The 13,196-nt window shown below is 53.6% G+C and overlaps 5 protein-coding genes across 5 annotated transcripts; 4 read left to right on the top strand and 1 right to left on the bottom strand.

Annotated features, from left to right (window-relative positions):
• Window positions 1-1,209: 1,209 nt before the first annotated feature.
• Window positions 1,210-3,040, top strand: GUITHDRAFT_165347 (hypothetical protein; the record flags this gene model as incomplete). The annotated part of the gene is made up of 9 exons (XM_005824877.1): window positions 1,210-1,405; window positions 1,456-1,910; window positions 1,971-2,031; window positions 2,078-2,160; window positions 2,211-2,331; window positions 2,379-2,419; window positions 2,716-2,751; window positions 2,831-2,893; window positions 2,945-3,040. Exons 2-9 carry the CDS (start codon window positions 1,527-1,529, stop codon window positions 3,038-3,040), a joined length of 885 nt encoding a protein of 294 aa, XP_005824934.1. The 5' UTR covers window positions 1,210-1,405; window positions 1,456-1,526.
• A 975-nt stretch (window positions 3,041-4,015) lies between these two features.
• Window positions 4,016-4,935, top strand: GUITHDRAFT_165346 (hypothetical protein; the record flags this gene model as incomplete). Its single annotated transcript, XM_005824876.1, has 4 exons — window positions 4,016-4,145; window positions 4,256-4,289; window positions 4,453-4,545; window positions 4,764-4,935. The coding sequence occupies 4 exons, from the start codon at window positions 4,016-4,018 to the stop codon at window positions 4,822-4,824; spliced, it is 318 nt and encodes a 105-aa protein (XP_005824933.1). The 3' UTR covers window positions 4,825-4,935.
• A 577-nt stretch (window positions 4,936-5,512) lies between these two features.
• On the top strand, window positions 5,513-6,765 carry GUITHDRAFT_115923 (hypothetical protein; the record flags this gene model as incomplete). The annotated part of the gene is made up of 7 exons (XM_005824875.1): window positions 5,513-5,738; window positions 5,795-5,891; window positions 5,940-6,096; window positions 6,268-6,375; window positions 6,426-6,532; window positions 6,577-6,640; window positions 6,685-6,765. 7 exons carry the CDS (start codon window positions 5,513-5,515, stop codon window positions 6,763-6,765), a joined length of 840 nt encoding a protein of 279 aa, XP_005824932.1.
• A 70-nt stretch (window positions 6,766-6,835) lies between these two features.
• Window positions 6,836-8,711, bottom strand: GUITHDRAFT_115922 (hypothetical protein; the record flags this gene model as incomplete). The annotated part of the gene is made up of 17 exons (XM_005824874.1): window positions 6,836-6,895; window positions 6,943-7,014; window positions 7,087-7,126; window positions 7,182-7,213; window positions 7,261-7,307; window positions 7,358-7,412; window positions 7,460-7,498; window positions 7,549-7,595; window positions 7,651-7,794; window positions 7,845-7,878; window positions 7,923-7,989; window positions 8,053-8,142; window positions 8,192-8,270; window positions 8,318-8,360; window positions 8,404-8,491; window positions 8,540-8,624; window positions 8,675-8,711. The coding sequence occupies 17 exons, from the start codon at window positions 8,709-8,711 to the stop codon at window positions 6,836-6,838; spliced, it is 1,059 nt and encodes a 352-aa protein (XP_005824931.1).
• Window positions 8,712-9,923: 1,212 nt separating this feature from the next.
• On the top strand, window positions 9,924-12,783 carry GUITHDRAFT_144632 (hypothetical protein; the record flags this gene model as incomplete). Its single annotated transcript, XM_005824873.1, has 15 exons — window positions 9,924-10,323; window positions 10,377-10,453; window positions 10,498-10,646; window positions 10,706-10,811; window positions 10,857-10,988; window positions 11,027-11,119; window positions 11,229-11,319; window positions 11,372-11,451; window positions 11,502-11,579; window positions 11,690-11,791; window positions 11,996-12,054; window positions 12,278-12,377; window positions 12,403-12,564; window positions 12,609-12,662; window positions 12,736-12,783. The coding sequence occupies 15 exons, from the start codon at window positions 9,924-9,926 to the stop codon at window positions 12,781-12,783; spliced, it is 1,731 nt and encodes a 576-aa protein (XP_005824930.1).
• Between the last annotated feature and the right edge of the window lie 413 nt (window positions 12,784-13,196).

Here is a 13,196-nt window from a genome sequence, read left to right as displayed (position 1 = left end):
ACTGCGATCGGACCACATCCTGAGCAAGTACAAGATCTCCGTCATTGACTGCGATCCTCTCCCCCTCGACAACGTGCCGAGGAGCGTCAAGAGCTGCATAGTGAGATGCTTGGCGAAGGACAAGGAAGACAGGTTCACGACAGCAGCAGAACTTCTGGAAGGATGGGACCAAGCATGCAAGCAAGCAGAGAACGAAGAAGTGTGCGTCAAAGGAGGAGCTCTGGAGTTCTGGTACAGCTGCGGCTTCACAGAGTCTGTTCCCAACTCAGAGCTGAGAGAGCATCTCAAGAAGGCGTACCCGAGCCTTCAAGACAACGTCCTCGTGGCCATCGAGAAGGCGCTCGATGCTGACGGCAACGGAGTGACGGAGTATGAGGAGTACCTGAACTTCACCAAGGACAGGCTGATGCAGGAGATCCTTGAAGAGTTCGAGAGGAAAGAGCGAGGGCAGGAGGAGCCCCCCAACGTCTTCTACAAGAAGGAGAAGGTTGTTACCCTTCTCTACCAGTCCTCCTCCATCTTCGGAGGAAGTAAGAAAGGCTTCCTGGTCCTCCACCGGGGCATGCTGGAAGTGAGGAAGGAGTACGGAGGGACCAAGGCTCGTTTCAGGCTCAAGTCAGCACAGGTGAGAGCCTCTCCAAGGGATGCGCTCACGATGGAAGTCTGCGGGAACGAGTACGCTCTGTCGTCAGCGGAAGTCTGCAAGGACATGGTTGATGCTATCAACGCCACAAAAGAGTGGCTGCAGACAGAAGAGAGCAGATCTGAGGGCCCAACCCCGCAGTGACTAAGTGAGGGGAGCCTGGTCACTAGTCACTCAGTACCGTACTAGACACCGTGTCAGGCTGACTCCCAACCCGTGACGGCGGCCTGGGCCCCCCGGGCCCCGGGGGACTCACTGTCATCATGGCGGCGCATTACAGTGTGGACTCGGGGGGAGATCCGTACTGAGTTAAGACATTATAAACCCTCTAACACCGTGCCACGGCGGCGAGATAGCCCATGTGAGCTCGATAGAAGACCAGCAGTGAAGGGAGACAGGCTCAGTTCGGCGGGTCAGTGATGGGTGGGCCCGCCGCATTAATCGGTGGCACTCACTGCCGCCTCGGCGTCACTGAGGTGCGGGGCCGCCAGCGCTTCAACGGTTACAAAGCTGTTGCGAAGGTTAAATTCTGGAGTTTTAGTCAACTTGAATCCACGCGCCTCGGTGATGCGCTGCGTCTTGGTGGTCGGGGGACGGGGGAGCTGGTGAAGAAGCAGCTTACCTGCACCTCCCCTCCTTGAGATTCTCTCGCGCACTTGCTTCTGAACCTCGATCCTCTTCGCCTCCATCTCGCTCCTTCTCCCTTCCTTGATATCCTTGAGCGGCGTTCATCGTTCTCGACTTGTTGCGTCGCTGAATTTGGTGCGGGCATCGCGTCTTTCCATCCTGTTCTCATACTCGTTTCTGCGTAGTTTCTAGCTGTCTACTTTCTTGAATCCATCTCAAGACCTCATCGGGAAGAAGGAGCTTCCAGAAATCAACGATGCTTCACTTTCATCATATCTTTGGATCCGCAGTGAAGCATTTGTCTCGAGTTGGGGTTGCCTTGGAGACAGCTTCTCCTAAGTTGTTAATCTCATCGTTGACATGTCGGAGCCCCGTCAAATCTGCTGAGCACATGGCTGTACGTGGACATGCCCTACATGTCTCAGCAATGCCCAACTTTGTCAGCAAACAGCTGCTGGCTGTGCCTCTACGCACGACCAAGCCGGACAACATGACAAAGCGCCACAGAGTCACCTGGCTGCATACGAAAGACCCGTCTAAAAAAAGAGAGCATGGGGTGCTCCTTGGTCAACTCCGTTCCTTTGAAAAGAAAGATCTGTTGCAAATGCGACGAGATGGCTTTGTACCCGGAGTCATTCAGGTATTCATAGCTCTTTGAATGCAAGACTTCCTTTGATGAATCCTTCTTCACTGTCGCTAGGATTGTGAGGGCAAAAGGACCTACGTGAAGATCGATGAGAAATGTTTGCAGCCCTGGCCAAGTATCCTCATGACTTCACTACTGTTCCACGCTGATGCAGCATACAGACAAATTGAATGCGGGGTGCAAACTTTTTGATGTTCGAATTGAGGGTCTTGAGCCCATGAAGTGCTTTATGCGGAATCTCCATGTGATCCGGCACATCTCATCTTTGCCTGTTCATTCACTTTCATGTTGCAGTACGATACGGTTTTCGAAGACGTCATCTACGATGTACTACTTTTGAAATTTGAGCCGGAGAAGGGGCAGCAAGTTCTTTTGGATATTCCCTTCGTATCAGTCAACACGGAGAGATCTCCAGGTTTTCATGTCGCGATGGTGGCTTGGTGGTCTGATCCTTTTTGCCAGGTTTGCGAAGAGGAGGTTTGTTGAACATAAGTATGACAAAGGTACTGATTGCTTTCCGTGTTTCGCTTGTCCGGCCTTCTTTCCTTCCTCCTTTGGAATTCTTTCACGTGCTGGCATTTTGTTGCTATGCCTGAAACAAAGCGGGCGCGTTTCGTCTCACTGTGTGAGCGAGTGTTGTTCGGTTTCTAGATTGCCCTTTGCTTTGTTGCTTCCGCCATCCCCTAGCCCACTGGCGCTGTCTGATCGCAAGCTCCTTGCGATGGGTCACTCTTTTCATATCTTGTGTCTTGGTTTCGCTAGTTTCGCTGTGTCAAACTTAATTTGTGTATTTATACAGGTCAAGGTCATCTGTACGTCATACGATGTCCCGGATGTAAGGCATCTTTCCTGAAATCTTTCTCTCTTTGTCTTGTACCTCGTTTCTCTTGCAGGTTGACTGATTCTCCCTTTAGAAAATCGAAGTTGACGTGGGATGGATGGAAGTTGGCGACAAAATCTTTGTCAAGAACTTCAAGGTGCATTGCCTCTGCTGATTTGTCAAGCTTCATCTCACTTTCCTGTTCTAGTTCCCTGAAGGGCTGGTCTTAGCTCCTCTCAAGCATTACGAGCACGACGTCATTCTAACTGTCCAACAGACTCGTGCTTCTCTGGGCAAGGAATAACAGTGAAACCGTACCTTGAAGGTTTCTCACTCCGACTCGGCCTGGCTCCCTCGGGCCTCTGTCAGGGACCCTACTGAGCTGTTCTCAGTGCTTGAAAGTGCTTTAGTGACTGATGATTCAGTTCTTTGAATAACAAACCGAGAGCTTCTTCACATTCGTCACACTGATCATCATCGAGCCAATCCGAGGCGCACGGCCCAGTGTACCGTCGGCGGTCACGGTAGCAATACTGAGTCCGGACGGTCCGAACCAGGCTGAAACCGTCCTTTGCCATTCATGATTGGTTCTTGTGGGCATGCCGCATTCAGTCCCCGGGGAGGCTGCTCGGGCATCGAGGGCCGGGCCCGTAATCCCGGGCCGCCGGCCTGGCCGCGGGCACTGCGGCACTGCCATGCATCAGTCACTGAGTCCGATTCCGAGTGGCCGGCCGCAGCGGAGTCAGGCCGGGCCCGGGCCCGCAACTCGTGGGAAACAAAACGGCTTGTGTAACGGTCAGGGGTGAAGAGGCAAAAGATGCAAGGTAAGATAACTGTGGATGTGATGGGGTAATGGAGGGAGAAGCATGTGCTGGTAGGCGATGGCGATGGCGATGGTGATGGTGATGGTGATGTTGATGGTGATGGTGATGGTGATTGAGCGAAGAGAGTGAGGGGAATGTAAGTGAGAATGATGAAGACAATCCTCACAATCAAAGACGAGCAAAAATAAAGAAAACAGCCGGTAGATGCCACGTACGTTATGAGCGGGTACGGTCGGCTGAGACAAGAATACATTATATTGACGAGGAAGATATGTTTTGAAGTGGGTATGAAAGAACGAGGATGGAACAGTAATGACTCTGGTATGGTGGGAGGTGTCGATCTTGTATGTAGGGACTTGAACCGTTGGAGTGAAAATCTTTCTAGAAGCATCGTTAGATCAGGAGAGCAGCTCTAAAAGCGCTGTCGAAGACTATCATACTCTAGTGTCGATGCCATGTCGCTTTGTTCTGAAAGTGTCGCCAAGTTGTTGCCCTGCACAGTTGTTAGCATGAATCTACTCATACCCAGCAAGTGTGTTGATGCGCGGGAAAATGTAGAAAGTGTGCGCAGCGATGGATCTAGAGGTCAGAAAGACATGTCTATGCGAGACGGTGCCATTGAGAAATTTCCATATCAGCTCTTTATGTCATCTATCCAGTTTCGAACATTCATGGCATCTCACTTTGACTTGCAGACACAACCAAGTTGTTCACCTGCGCCATCAGCAGGTTCCTACTCACCACCCCGTGATTCCATCCTCGCATTTCTTGGACTCTCTCCTTCCTCCTTCCTCCTTCCTCCTTCCTCCTCTCCTTCCTCCTCTCCTTCCTCATGTTTCTTCGCTTGCTCTCTTGTGCTTATTCTGTGCTTTTTCTCACCTAACTGTTCCAGGATCCGCGTTTTGCCCATGAACGCACTGGATGGCAACGGCTGCGTGACCATGGACCCGGCGATCGAGAGCCCATCCGTCCTCAACGGCAACTGGTAGCGTTATCCCCATGCTCCCTTGTCATTGCTGCTGCTGCTGCTGCTGCTGCTGCTGCTGCTGCTGCTGCTGCTGCTGCTCTGTGCTTTCACGCTCCCTTGGGGTTCATGTGCGATTTCCATCTACTTTGTGCGAGTCTGTCAACTCTAGAAGCGACAAACCCGCTCTCTGCTCCTGTTGTGCCGCTTGTAGCAGCGACGGTGACAGTCTGCATCAGGTCGCCGGACGGCACCATGGACAACCCTGGCTTCGAGTCCTACGAGGGGACATTCTACTAGACGTTTGAGGGCAATCAGCTCGCCTTTAGCACATATCAAGATATGACTCTTGTAGCAGCGTAACTGTATGTAACTCGATGACTTGTCAAGTAAATTTAGAGTTTCGATCTCGCTGCTTGGCGAATTTCTACTTCCTCCTCCATTGCGTTTCACGTAGATATCCTCCCCTCCTCCTCTTCTTCCTCCCCTCCTCCTCCTCTTCATTCCTCCTCCTCCTCCTCCTCCTCCTCCCATCCTTTCTGCCGAGAAGCTTCTCCGCATGCACCACCCTCCTCCCCGTCTCGCCCCCCTCCACTCCGACCTGAATCCTCCTCGCCATTTTCACACACCTTTTGCCTGAAAATATTTCCCTCCCCCCGGCCCCTCCCCTCCTCCTCCTCCCAGTTCCGCTGCCGACGCTTCCAACGCCTGCAACCCCTCCTCCCTCCCCCCTCCCTTCCTCGCTCCCCATCTCTCCTCTCCCCTTCCCTGCATTGATCTAGTCCTCCTCCCGTACATTCCAAGCGCTCCGGATTTCCCTTGCCATGTCCACTATCGCCCCCTCCCCCACCTCGCATGCTTCTCTCCAACTGCTCGCCCCATCGCGTCCCCTTCTCCTCTTGTTTCGAGCCTTGCGAGACACAGGCCAGAGGCACTGCAACACTCAAGGCCTCGCACTCCTCGCCCTCCTTGCTCCTCCTCTCTGCGCATGCTGGAAACAAGCGTGGAAGGCATCACGTTCATCGTCGTAGGATGCGCCTTCATGGCTGCAGTCGCATCCACGGACATGTTCGACGTATCGACGGCTCTTGGGAAGGTGTCCGATGCGCTTCTAGGAGCCGAGGACCGAGAGGACGAGGACGAGGACAAGGCGGCGGGGGAGAGGAGGACGAGGGTTCAGAATCCTATCACAGGGAGGTGGATCCTGAAGGAAGGTAGAAGAGGCGCGAGGATCGGATCTCCGACGTGGCTGATGTGCTAGTGCTGGCAGGCTCGACATACAACAAGTTGGTGAGGGATGGGATTCTGGTAGAAGGAGCAGGAGAGAGCATAGACTGCGAGCCGCTGCAGCTGACGTGGACATACCAGTAAGCTGAGCGGGTTGCGGTGAGCATGGAGTGACGAGGAACATGCAGGGAACTGCAGGCTGGGGAGGGCATCGTTCCTAGGGAAGGGTCGGCTGCTGTCCTCCACTACAGCTCCAGGCTCTACGGTCGAGACGGGCCCCTCCTCTCCGCGTCTGTCCTCGACATGAAAGAAGACGAGGACGCGCCGCGACCCTTCGTGTTCGAGGTGGAGAAGGAGGCGCAGGAAGGGAGGAAGAAGGAAGGAAGGAGGAGGGAGGGAGGGAGGGAGGGAGGGAGGGAGGGAGGGAGGGAGGGAGGGAGGAGGAGGAGGAGGAGGAGGAGGAGGAGGAGGAGGAGGAGGAGGAGTGGGTGGGCACGGGGAGCTAACGACTGGCAGGTGGGCGATGCTTCAGTGATCCCAGGGTTGAACGAGGCCATCGTGACGATGAGGGAGGGGTCGAGAGGAGTTCTAGTCCTCCCTCCTCACACCCACTATACCTCCAAGGTAACATCAGCTGCCAACCCTCTCACGCTGCTGCTCACGCGGTGGGGCAGAGGAAGGAGCCGAAGCCTCTGACCCGGCAAGGGAGGAAGATACTCTCTCAGTTCCTGTCGAGGAAAGACCCTCCTCCTGTGCTAGTCATGGAAATCCACCTTCTCGGGTCCGTCCCTTTCTGCTGCCTCTGCCTCCTTGACGTCCATGCAGCGTCGCTGCAATCCCTCCTGCGATAATGTCTCGGGACGGCTACGTCGATCAGCAGACGCTGCAGGTGAACTCCAAGGTTGCCATAGGCAGGCTGATCGTTGGATGCAGAGTGCTCTCTACAGAGACAGCAGCGGGCACTACAGGCTGCGAGCTGAAACCGTAAAGGAGGAGGAGACGTCTTCGAGTTGATATGAGACCAGTTTACAGCTTCACACACGCAAGTGACGAGCAAGCAGTCTCAGGGCTATTGCTGGCCCGATCAGCCGCTCCCGGGGGAGGTGAGGTCGAACTCGAAGTACTTCGAGCACATCTCTTGCACCTGCCGGCCGACATCAGCTACAGTCTCTCGGCCACCTGGCGCCCAACCTGGTCGATCATCCTGCTGATGTCTTCATCCTGATCCAGGAAGTGGTCGCCATCCTTGACGTAGTACACCACCTGAGTGTCGTCAAGACGTCACAGCAGCCGCAGGCGTCAAGAAAGTTTCAGGGGACAGGAGGCAGCGCGTACCACATCGTCAGACTTGATGGCCTCGGATATTCTCAACGCCCTGGAAGGCATCCAAGACTGTCAGGCGGCTTGGACCCTTTCCCCCTCTCAGCAACCTGTCGGGAGGGATCTCCTCGTCGCTCAAACCCTGCAGGACGAGTCAAGGATGTCGTGAGGGGGATAGCGCGTCTGTACCTGAATGAGCCGAACCGGACACTTGATGTCAAGACTCTCCGACCCACCTGCAACCATCTCAGCTCTACACCTTGTCCATCTCTACCATCTGCGGTACCAGGGAGGAGAAGCATGTTCTTTGAATCATCGATGAACTTCTTGGAGATGGTATACTGATAGCAAACTTGTTCACTTGTGAAATGAAGTCACGAGAGTCAACCTCAGACACGCCCCATGAGATCATGGCAGATCCATCTTTCTGTTCGAGATGTTCAGAACCCTTTTAACAACGTCGCGCGCACGTCCAACCTGAATCTTCTCCTTTACGGTGTCATCTAGCTCCGGCAAGACAACATCTTTGCAATGCATGTCATGCCACAACAAAGCGCCACTAGCTCACTACAAACAAACCTGTGGTGAAGTCTGGATCCGCTGCAATCCCAACCAAGCCCCTCACCTTGTTTGACACGTCAGTTGCGAATCGGGCGAGCGGGAATGCAGGCACAAGGTTTTTTCTCTTCATAGCAAGATGCAGGCCAACCCAACCACCCACACCTGTCAGCAACTGGTCAAGAACGCAAGGAGCCAGAGCACGAGGAGGCTACCAGAGCCAACAAGGAGCACAGGCTTTTTGATAACCTTGGACTACGATCAGCAAAGAACAGGAGAGTTGCATCATGTACATCTTCGATCAGAGTGATCATGTCGTTGGTCCACATCGTCAGGGTCCCGTCTTCAAATTTCCCATCACTACACGTACAGGAAACGTCAAGAACGTAGCCAAGGCCATCAAGGGATGTAGGAGGACAGCACCTCTTCCCGCATCCATAGTAGTCTGCCGAGAAGAAAGCCTTCCCATTGCGTTTCGCCCAGGTCTGGAGAGCAGAAGACTTTGAGGTGATTCTGCGACAAGTGGTGAATCAGGTGCTTCTGAAATTACTGGCGTCACTACCTGGACTGATTGAACGCAGGCAGGTAGACGATAACCGGGCTGCTCCCATCAACGTAGTCGTAGACCAAAGAGTGTCCTTCTGCAACATGAAGTCATACGGACATGCTAGTCCACAGCAGATCTCACCTTTCATCTTCGCTTTAAGACCTCTTCCGAACTTTTCTTCTGCCTGCTGGATCCTCAACCGGCTGACGGTACTGACCGAAGCTCACCTTGAGGCTGAGGACTCCCGAGCTCAAAGTGTTGAGTCTTCTTGCAGCAGACAGCTGAGTCTTCTTGTGAGTGTAGCTTGAAACAAGGCTGCTGCATGAGAGTCAGACGTCCTAACATGTGCGGATTGGCCATTACCGCCCGCCCGACCGCAGGGCAAAAGGGCAGTGACTGAAGCCAGTGAAACCGCAGCACATGTCGATGGAGCTCATGGCAGATAACGCTGTCAAGACAAGTCAAGAGCCGAACAAGAGGAGGCCATCCGTCACTCACTCAAAGATATCCGCAGGATCATCGCTCGGAGGCCCATGTTGCCTTGAGTGGGAGAGTCAATGCAATGGCGGTGGAATCATTCAGTGTGTGAGTGCCTGTGGGTGGAGAACAACTCTAGGTGACAGCACATGCAACCTAGTCCACGCTATAAACCTTCACAACCTAATCTAAGACATCTCCAATCTGTAGCATTGGATGGTTCAAACGAGCTCAAAACAGGTGTACACGGCTCTCACTTCTCCTTCTCAATCTCTTCCTCGCAGCGGATTGTCGAAACTATGATCACAGCGAGACAACTCATGGGCATGAAGCAGAGAGAGAGCCTATGTCCTCTCCCATCGTCCGTAAAGGACTCGCTCCATGCCCTACTACAACTACCTGCAACAGACGTACGAATGTGGAATCGAACTAGTACGAGTCTCAACTGAGAGAGAAAGGAGGGCAAACTCTCACAAACAGCATCTTTGAGCTAGAACATCATCGCATCTTTCAGCATCTTCACATCATACGTCCCATCAGCATCCCCACCGACTAAGTTTCGCTCCTCTCAGTATTGATCCTCCCATTGAAAGATCCGCTCTCCTCTCTACCCCACCCCATCCCCATCCCCATGTACCCACCACCCTTGTGATACATAATACATAATGATTTCTCCTAGTAAAGTGCCCTACCCCCATGACCATGTGGCCCTACACCCACCCCATGTTTTCAGCGAGGTTTATTCCCTCTGACCAAAACTACCTACCCCCACAAATTCAGTTGCACCCCTTGTGTATTTGCTTACCCACCCCACTCTTGAATCCTGTTTTTATACATCAGTACCCCTCCTTTTTAGTGTTAAATACACCCCATGAATCTCATGTCCTATCTTCTAGACACCGGTCCAGTTTCAACTACCCACCCCTGAAATTCAACATATGAAATACCCACCCCGTTCGATTGCTAAAAAATCCCACCATTTCTGCTGCCCTGATCCAATGAAACTACATTAGGACTTTTCCCTCGTAAATCATTGCTGTCTTTTATATTTTGAGGAGGCGGACTTTGTCGAGTGTCGCCCCGACAGGACATGGCAAGAACCCCGCCCCTGCTCCCCTCCCTGCTACTCGTCGGCGCCTCCTGCCATAGTCGGCGCCTCCATCATCCTCATGCTTCCTGTCCTTCACCCCATCGTCAAGAGCAGTGACTTCGGTTCTCGCGCTCCAGCACGCTACAAGACCCGGCGACCTTGCTGCCACAACCCTGTCACATGCAGTGCCAAGGAAGGGTCTTCCTCATCCTCCTGGTTTTCGTCCTCCTGTACCTCCCGCACAGTTTGCAGGATGTGAAAGAACGACATGAGTGCTCCTGTCGTGCTGCTGACCTGCTGCCATCATTGGTGCAGCGAGCTCTCAAGTCGAACGAGGGGTATGCCATAATGGTCGATGACCCCGATGCCTCTCAGTTCCTTGATCGGAGCGAGATTGCTTCGAACCTGCAAGTCTTCCACCTCCTTGATTTGGCAGAGGACTGCGACCTTGGCTGTATCGTCTCCTTCCCCTCCCTCCCGCTTCTCCTTGGCAATGCCAGTGAAATCCATGCCATCCCGAGCGTCCGTTCAGCCCTTCTAGCATCTGCTGGCTGCACGAAATGTCGCAAGTTCTGCACAAGTACGTCAGCGGAGGAGACGATGGCGTGTCCTCCCTGTTCAGCACCGCTGAAGGCTGGGAGATCCTGGACAGGCCGCGCGGGTTCCAGCATCTCGGGTCGAGCATCGACGAACCTCAAGACGGGGACCAGGTAGAGTGGGACGAGGCAGGAAGGCAGGCTGACGGAGCTTTCAGCTAGTCGAAGATGGTGTCGGTCACATGCAGGAGATTTTGATCTCGTTCCGGAGAGGGCAGGCCATCCCGGAGAGCTCGGAGCTGACGATCCTTGTGAACGGAATCTTATCGTTCCGATCCTCACTCGCCCAGGAGCCATCGTCCATGTTGTGAGCGCTTCTGCTTTGAGCGACATGGCCTGACTCTGTGCGGATCGCACGAGATCCAGAGGTGAGGGGGGGGAGGTTGACGTTTGCGATCTTTTGCTGGACGGCGGTCTTATCCCCACGGTCGACGGGAGGTGTCAGATCGTTGCTCATATACGAATGGCGGAGGTACAACGTATGTAACTTGCTGATTGTGTCTGACATGCCCGACAGCTGGGGGAGAAGCGTGTGTCAGTGCTTCTGAGCAGCGAGCGAGGAAGATCGACAGCTGTGAGCATAGGGTTCACCGTGCTGAAGGGACTGTTGGAGCAGCAGGCACTTGCGGACCGGCAGGAGGTTATTGTGGTGAGACTCTCGCGCTCTTGTGGTTGTGAGGTTAGCAGAGGACTGCCATGGTGATGTTGGTGTGGTGGAAGGACCGAGTGAGGAGGCCCGTTCAGATGGGGAAGGGGAGCTGGTCTTGGCAAGAGATCGAGGTGAGAAGTGGGGAGAGGGACGAGACATGTCAAGGATGTTGGATGATGCAAAGGAGCCCTGAACCTTTCATCCTACTTTATTTCTCTATATCACTAGTGTGCACTCAAGGTTCCCAGACTCAACACGAGGGCTCGACGGTTCGAAGACAACTACAAGGACTTCAAACGTCTCCAGATCGATCAAATGCTGGCCAGATACGGTGAGGCTGCAGACAGCAGGATGTAAGAGTAGCTGATGCCAGTTCACCGCAGGGTTGCAGAGGGGAGATGCAGGAGATTTTCCCGGCAGGAACCCACAGAGGCACGAGGATCGCAAGACCATAGCTGAGCAGGTAGGAGCAGTTGAAGCAAAAAGTGACATCAGCTTGTCATGGCCCGTCAGATTTATCACGCGGAGTCAAACGCTCATCGATTTGAACAAGCTCTCATCTCTCACCCTCTTCCAAACTCAACCATTCGAGTAAGTTCGCCCGTTGTCAATGCTTCTTTGTCATTACTCTCCTGCTTTTGCTGCTATTCCCCCCCTCTCCCAAACCCTTCTCCTCCTCCTCTTGCTCAATCCTAGGAAAGGTTCTCGACAAAGTTCCAGTCCTTCTGGTCCTCCGCATAGCTATGGGTTACAAGCTCCTCTCCCCTGAAATCCCGAATACAATCCTTCAAGTCGAATTCGAGGTAGCCTCAACCTTCCTCCTCTTCACCCTCCTACTCCTGCTCCTGCTCCTGCTCCTGCTCCTGCTCCTGCTCCTTCGATCTGACAGTCAACGAGTACGATTGGCCCGGCCGGAGTCCGAACGTCACCTTCCTTAGTCAGGAGCAGGTCCACTACATGACGTCCTCAAGACCTCAAAGGTTTCTGACTCGATTGCTGCCTTACAGATAACTTTGAGATCGTCGGATAATCACCGACCCTTCGAAGAATCTAGAGTTCTGCACAGGTCCTCCTCTCCTCCCTCCTTTCTATGATTCCTGACCATTGTTCTCATTCTTTTCCTTGTCCTCGCCTTTCGTCCTCGCCTTTCGTCCTCGCCTTTCTTCGTCCTCCTCTGAAAACTCTTTTTCTCCTGCTGCTCTTGCTCCTGCTCCTGCTCCTACTCTTCCTTCCTCCTAGCGCCTCCTTCCACTCCTTAACCTGTGAGCGGCTCACAAGAAACGAGGCAGGTACGCAGACGGGGAGGAGGCTCCTCACTTTCTCTCTCTCGACTACTCAGTCGGCGATGTCGCTGTTACCATCCCCAGCTCAGTCTTGCTGACCCTGCGGGTAGTCCAGGTCGACCGACTTGTAGCTTGTTGTGCTTGCGATGAGAGGAGAGCGACAGGGGAACTTGTCCTACGACTTCAACTCAACTGTCAAGCTTGCGACAAGGGAGCCAAGTTACGAGATGAAGGAGAACGGAGAGAGTCCAGCAAGCTTCTCGCAGGTGTTCGTCGTCACTATCACTCATCAGGTCTGCTCTACTTGCTGGTCGATTTCCCTCAGAGTTGCCGACAGCGGTTGGATGCGGATAGGCTACGAGACGTCCTTCTGGCGATGAACTTGCCCGAGGTCTCTTAGATTCCTCCTTTCATCACATCAGCTGCATTCTGTTTATCGTGTTTCTTGTTGACATCATCAACAGCCGAGCAAGTGGGAGGCATTCGATGCGTATGAGGTGATTGAGACTTGATCTTGAAATCGTTGCCTTCCTTTGACATCACGATGATGACGTGATCAATTTCATCTGCTTCTCTCTCGCTCCTCCCCCTTCCTCCCCCTCCCCTTTCTAAACATCATCGTCGTCGTTATCCTCCTCCTCCTCCTCCTCCTCCTCCTCCTCATCATCTTCTCATCCACCACCACCTACACCACCACCATCATCATCATCATGATCACCCTCCCCCCCCCCCCCCTCATGAAGATTATCATGATGAAGAAGAAGAAAAAGCAAGACCACGCCGTCCTGCAGGTGGTGGAGGAGCTGCTGCAACGACGAGGAGGTGTTCTCCTCCTCCTCCTGCTGCTTGCTCCTGCTGCTCTTCTAGTACTTCTTCTCCTCCTCCTACCTTGTGTTGAAGCATCCTGACGAAGTTGCGGCTCGTC

Source organism: Guillardia theta, assembly GCF_000315625.1.
Source record: "Guillardia theta CCMP2712 unplaced genomic scaffold GUITHscaffold_89, whole genome shotgun sequence".
NCBI lineage: Eukaryota > Cryptophyceae > Pyrenomonadales > Geminigeraceae > Guillardia > Guillardia theta.
This window is presented reverse-complemented; position numbering and strand designations above follow the sequence as displayed.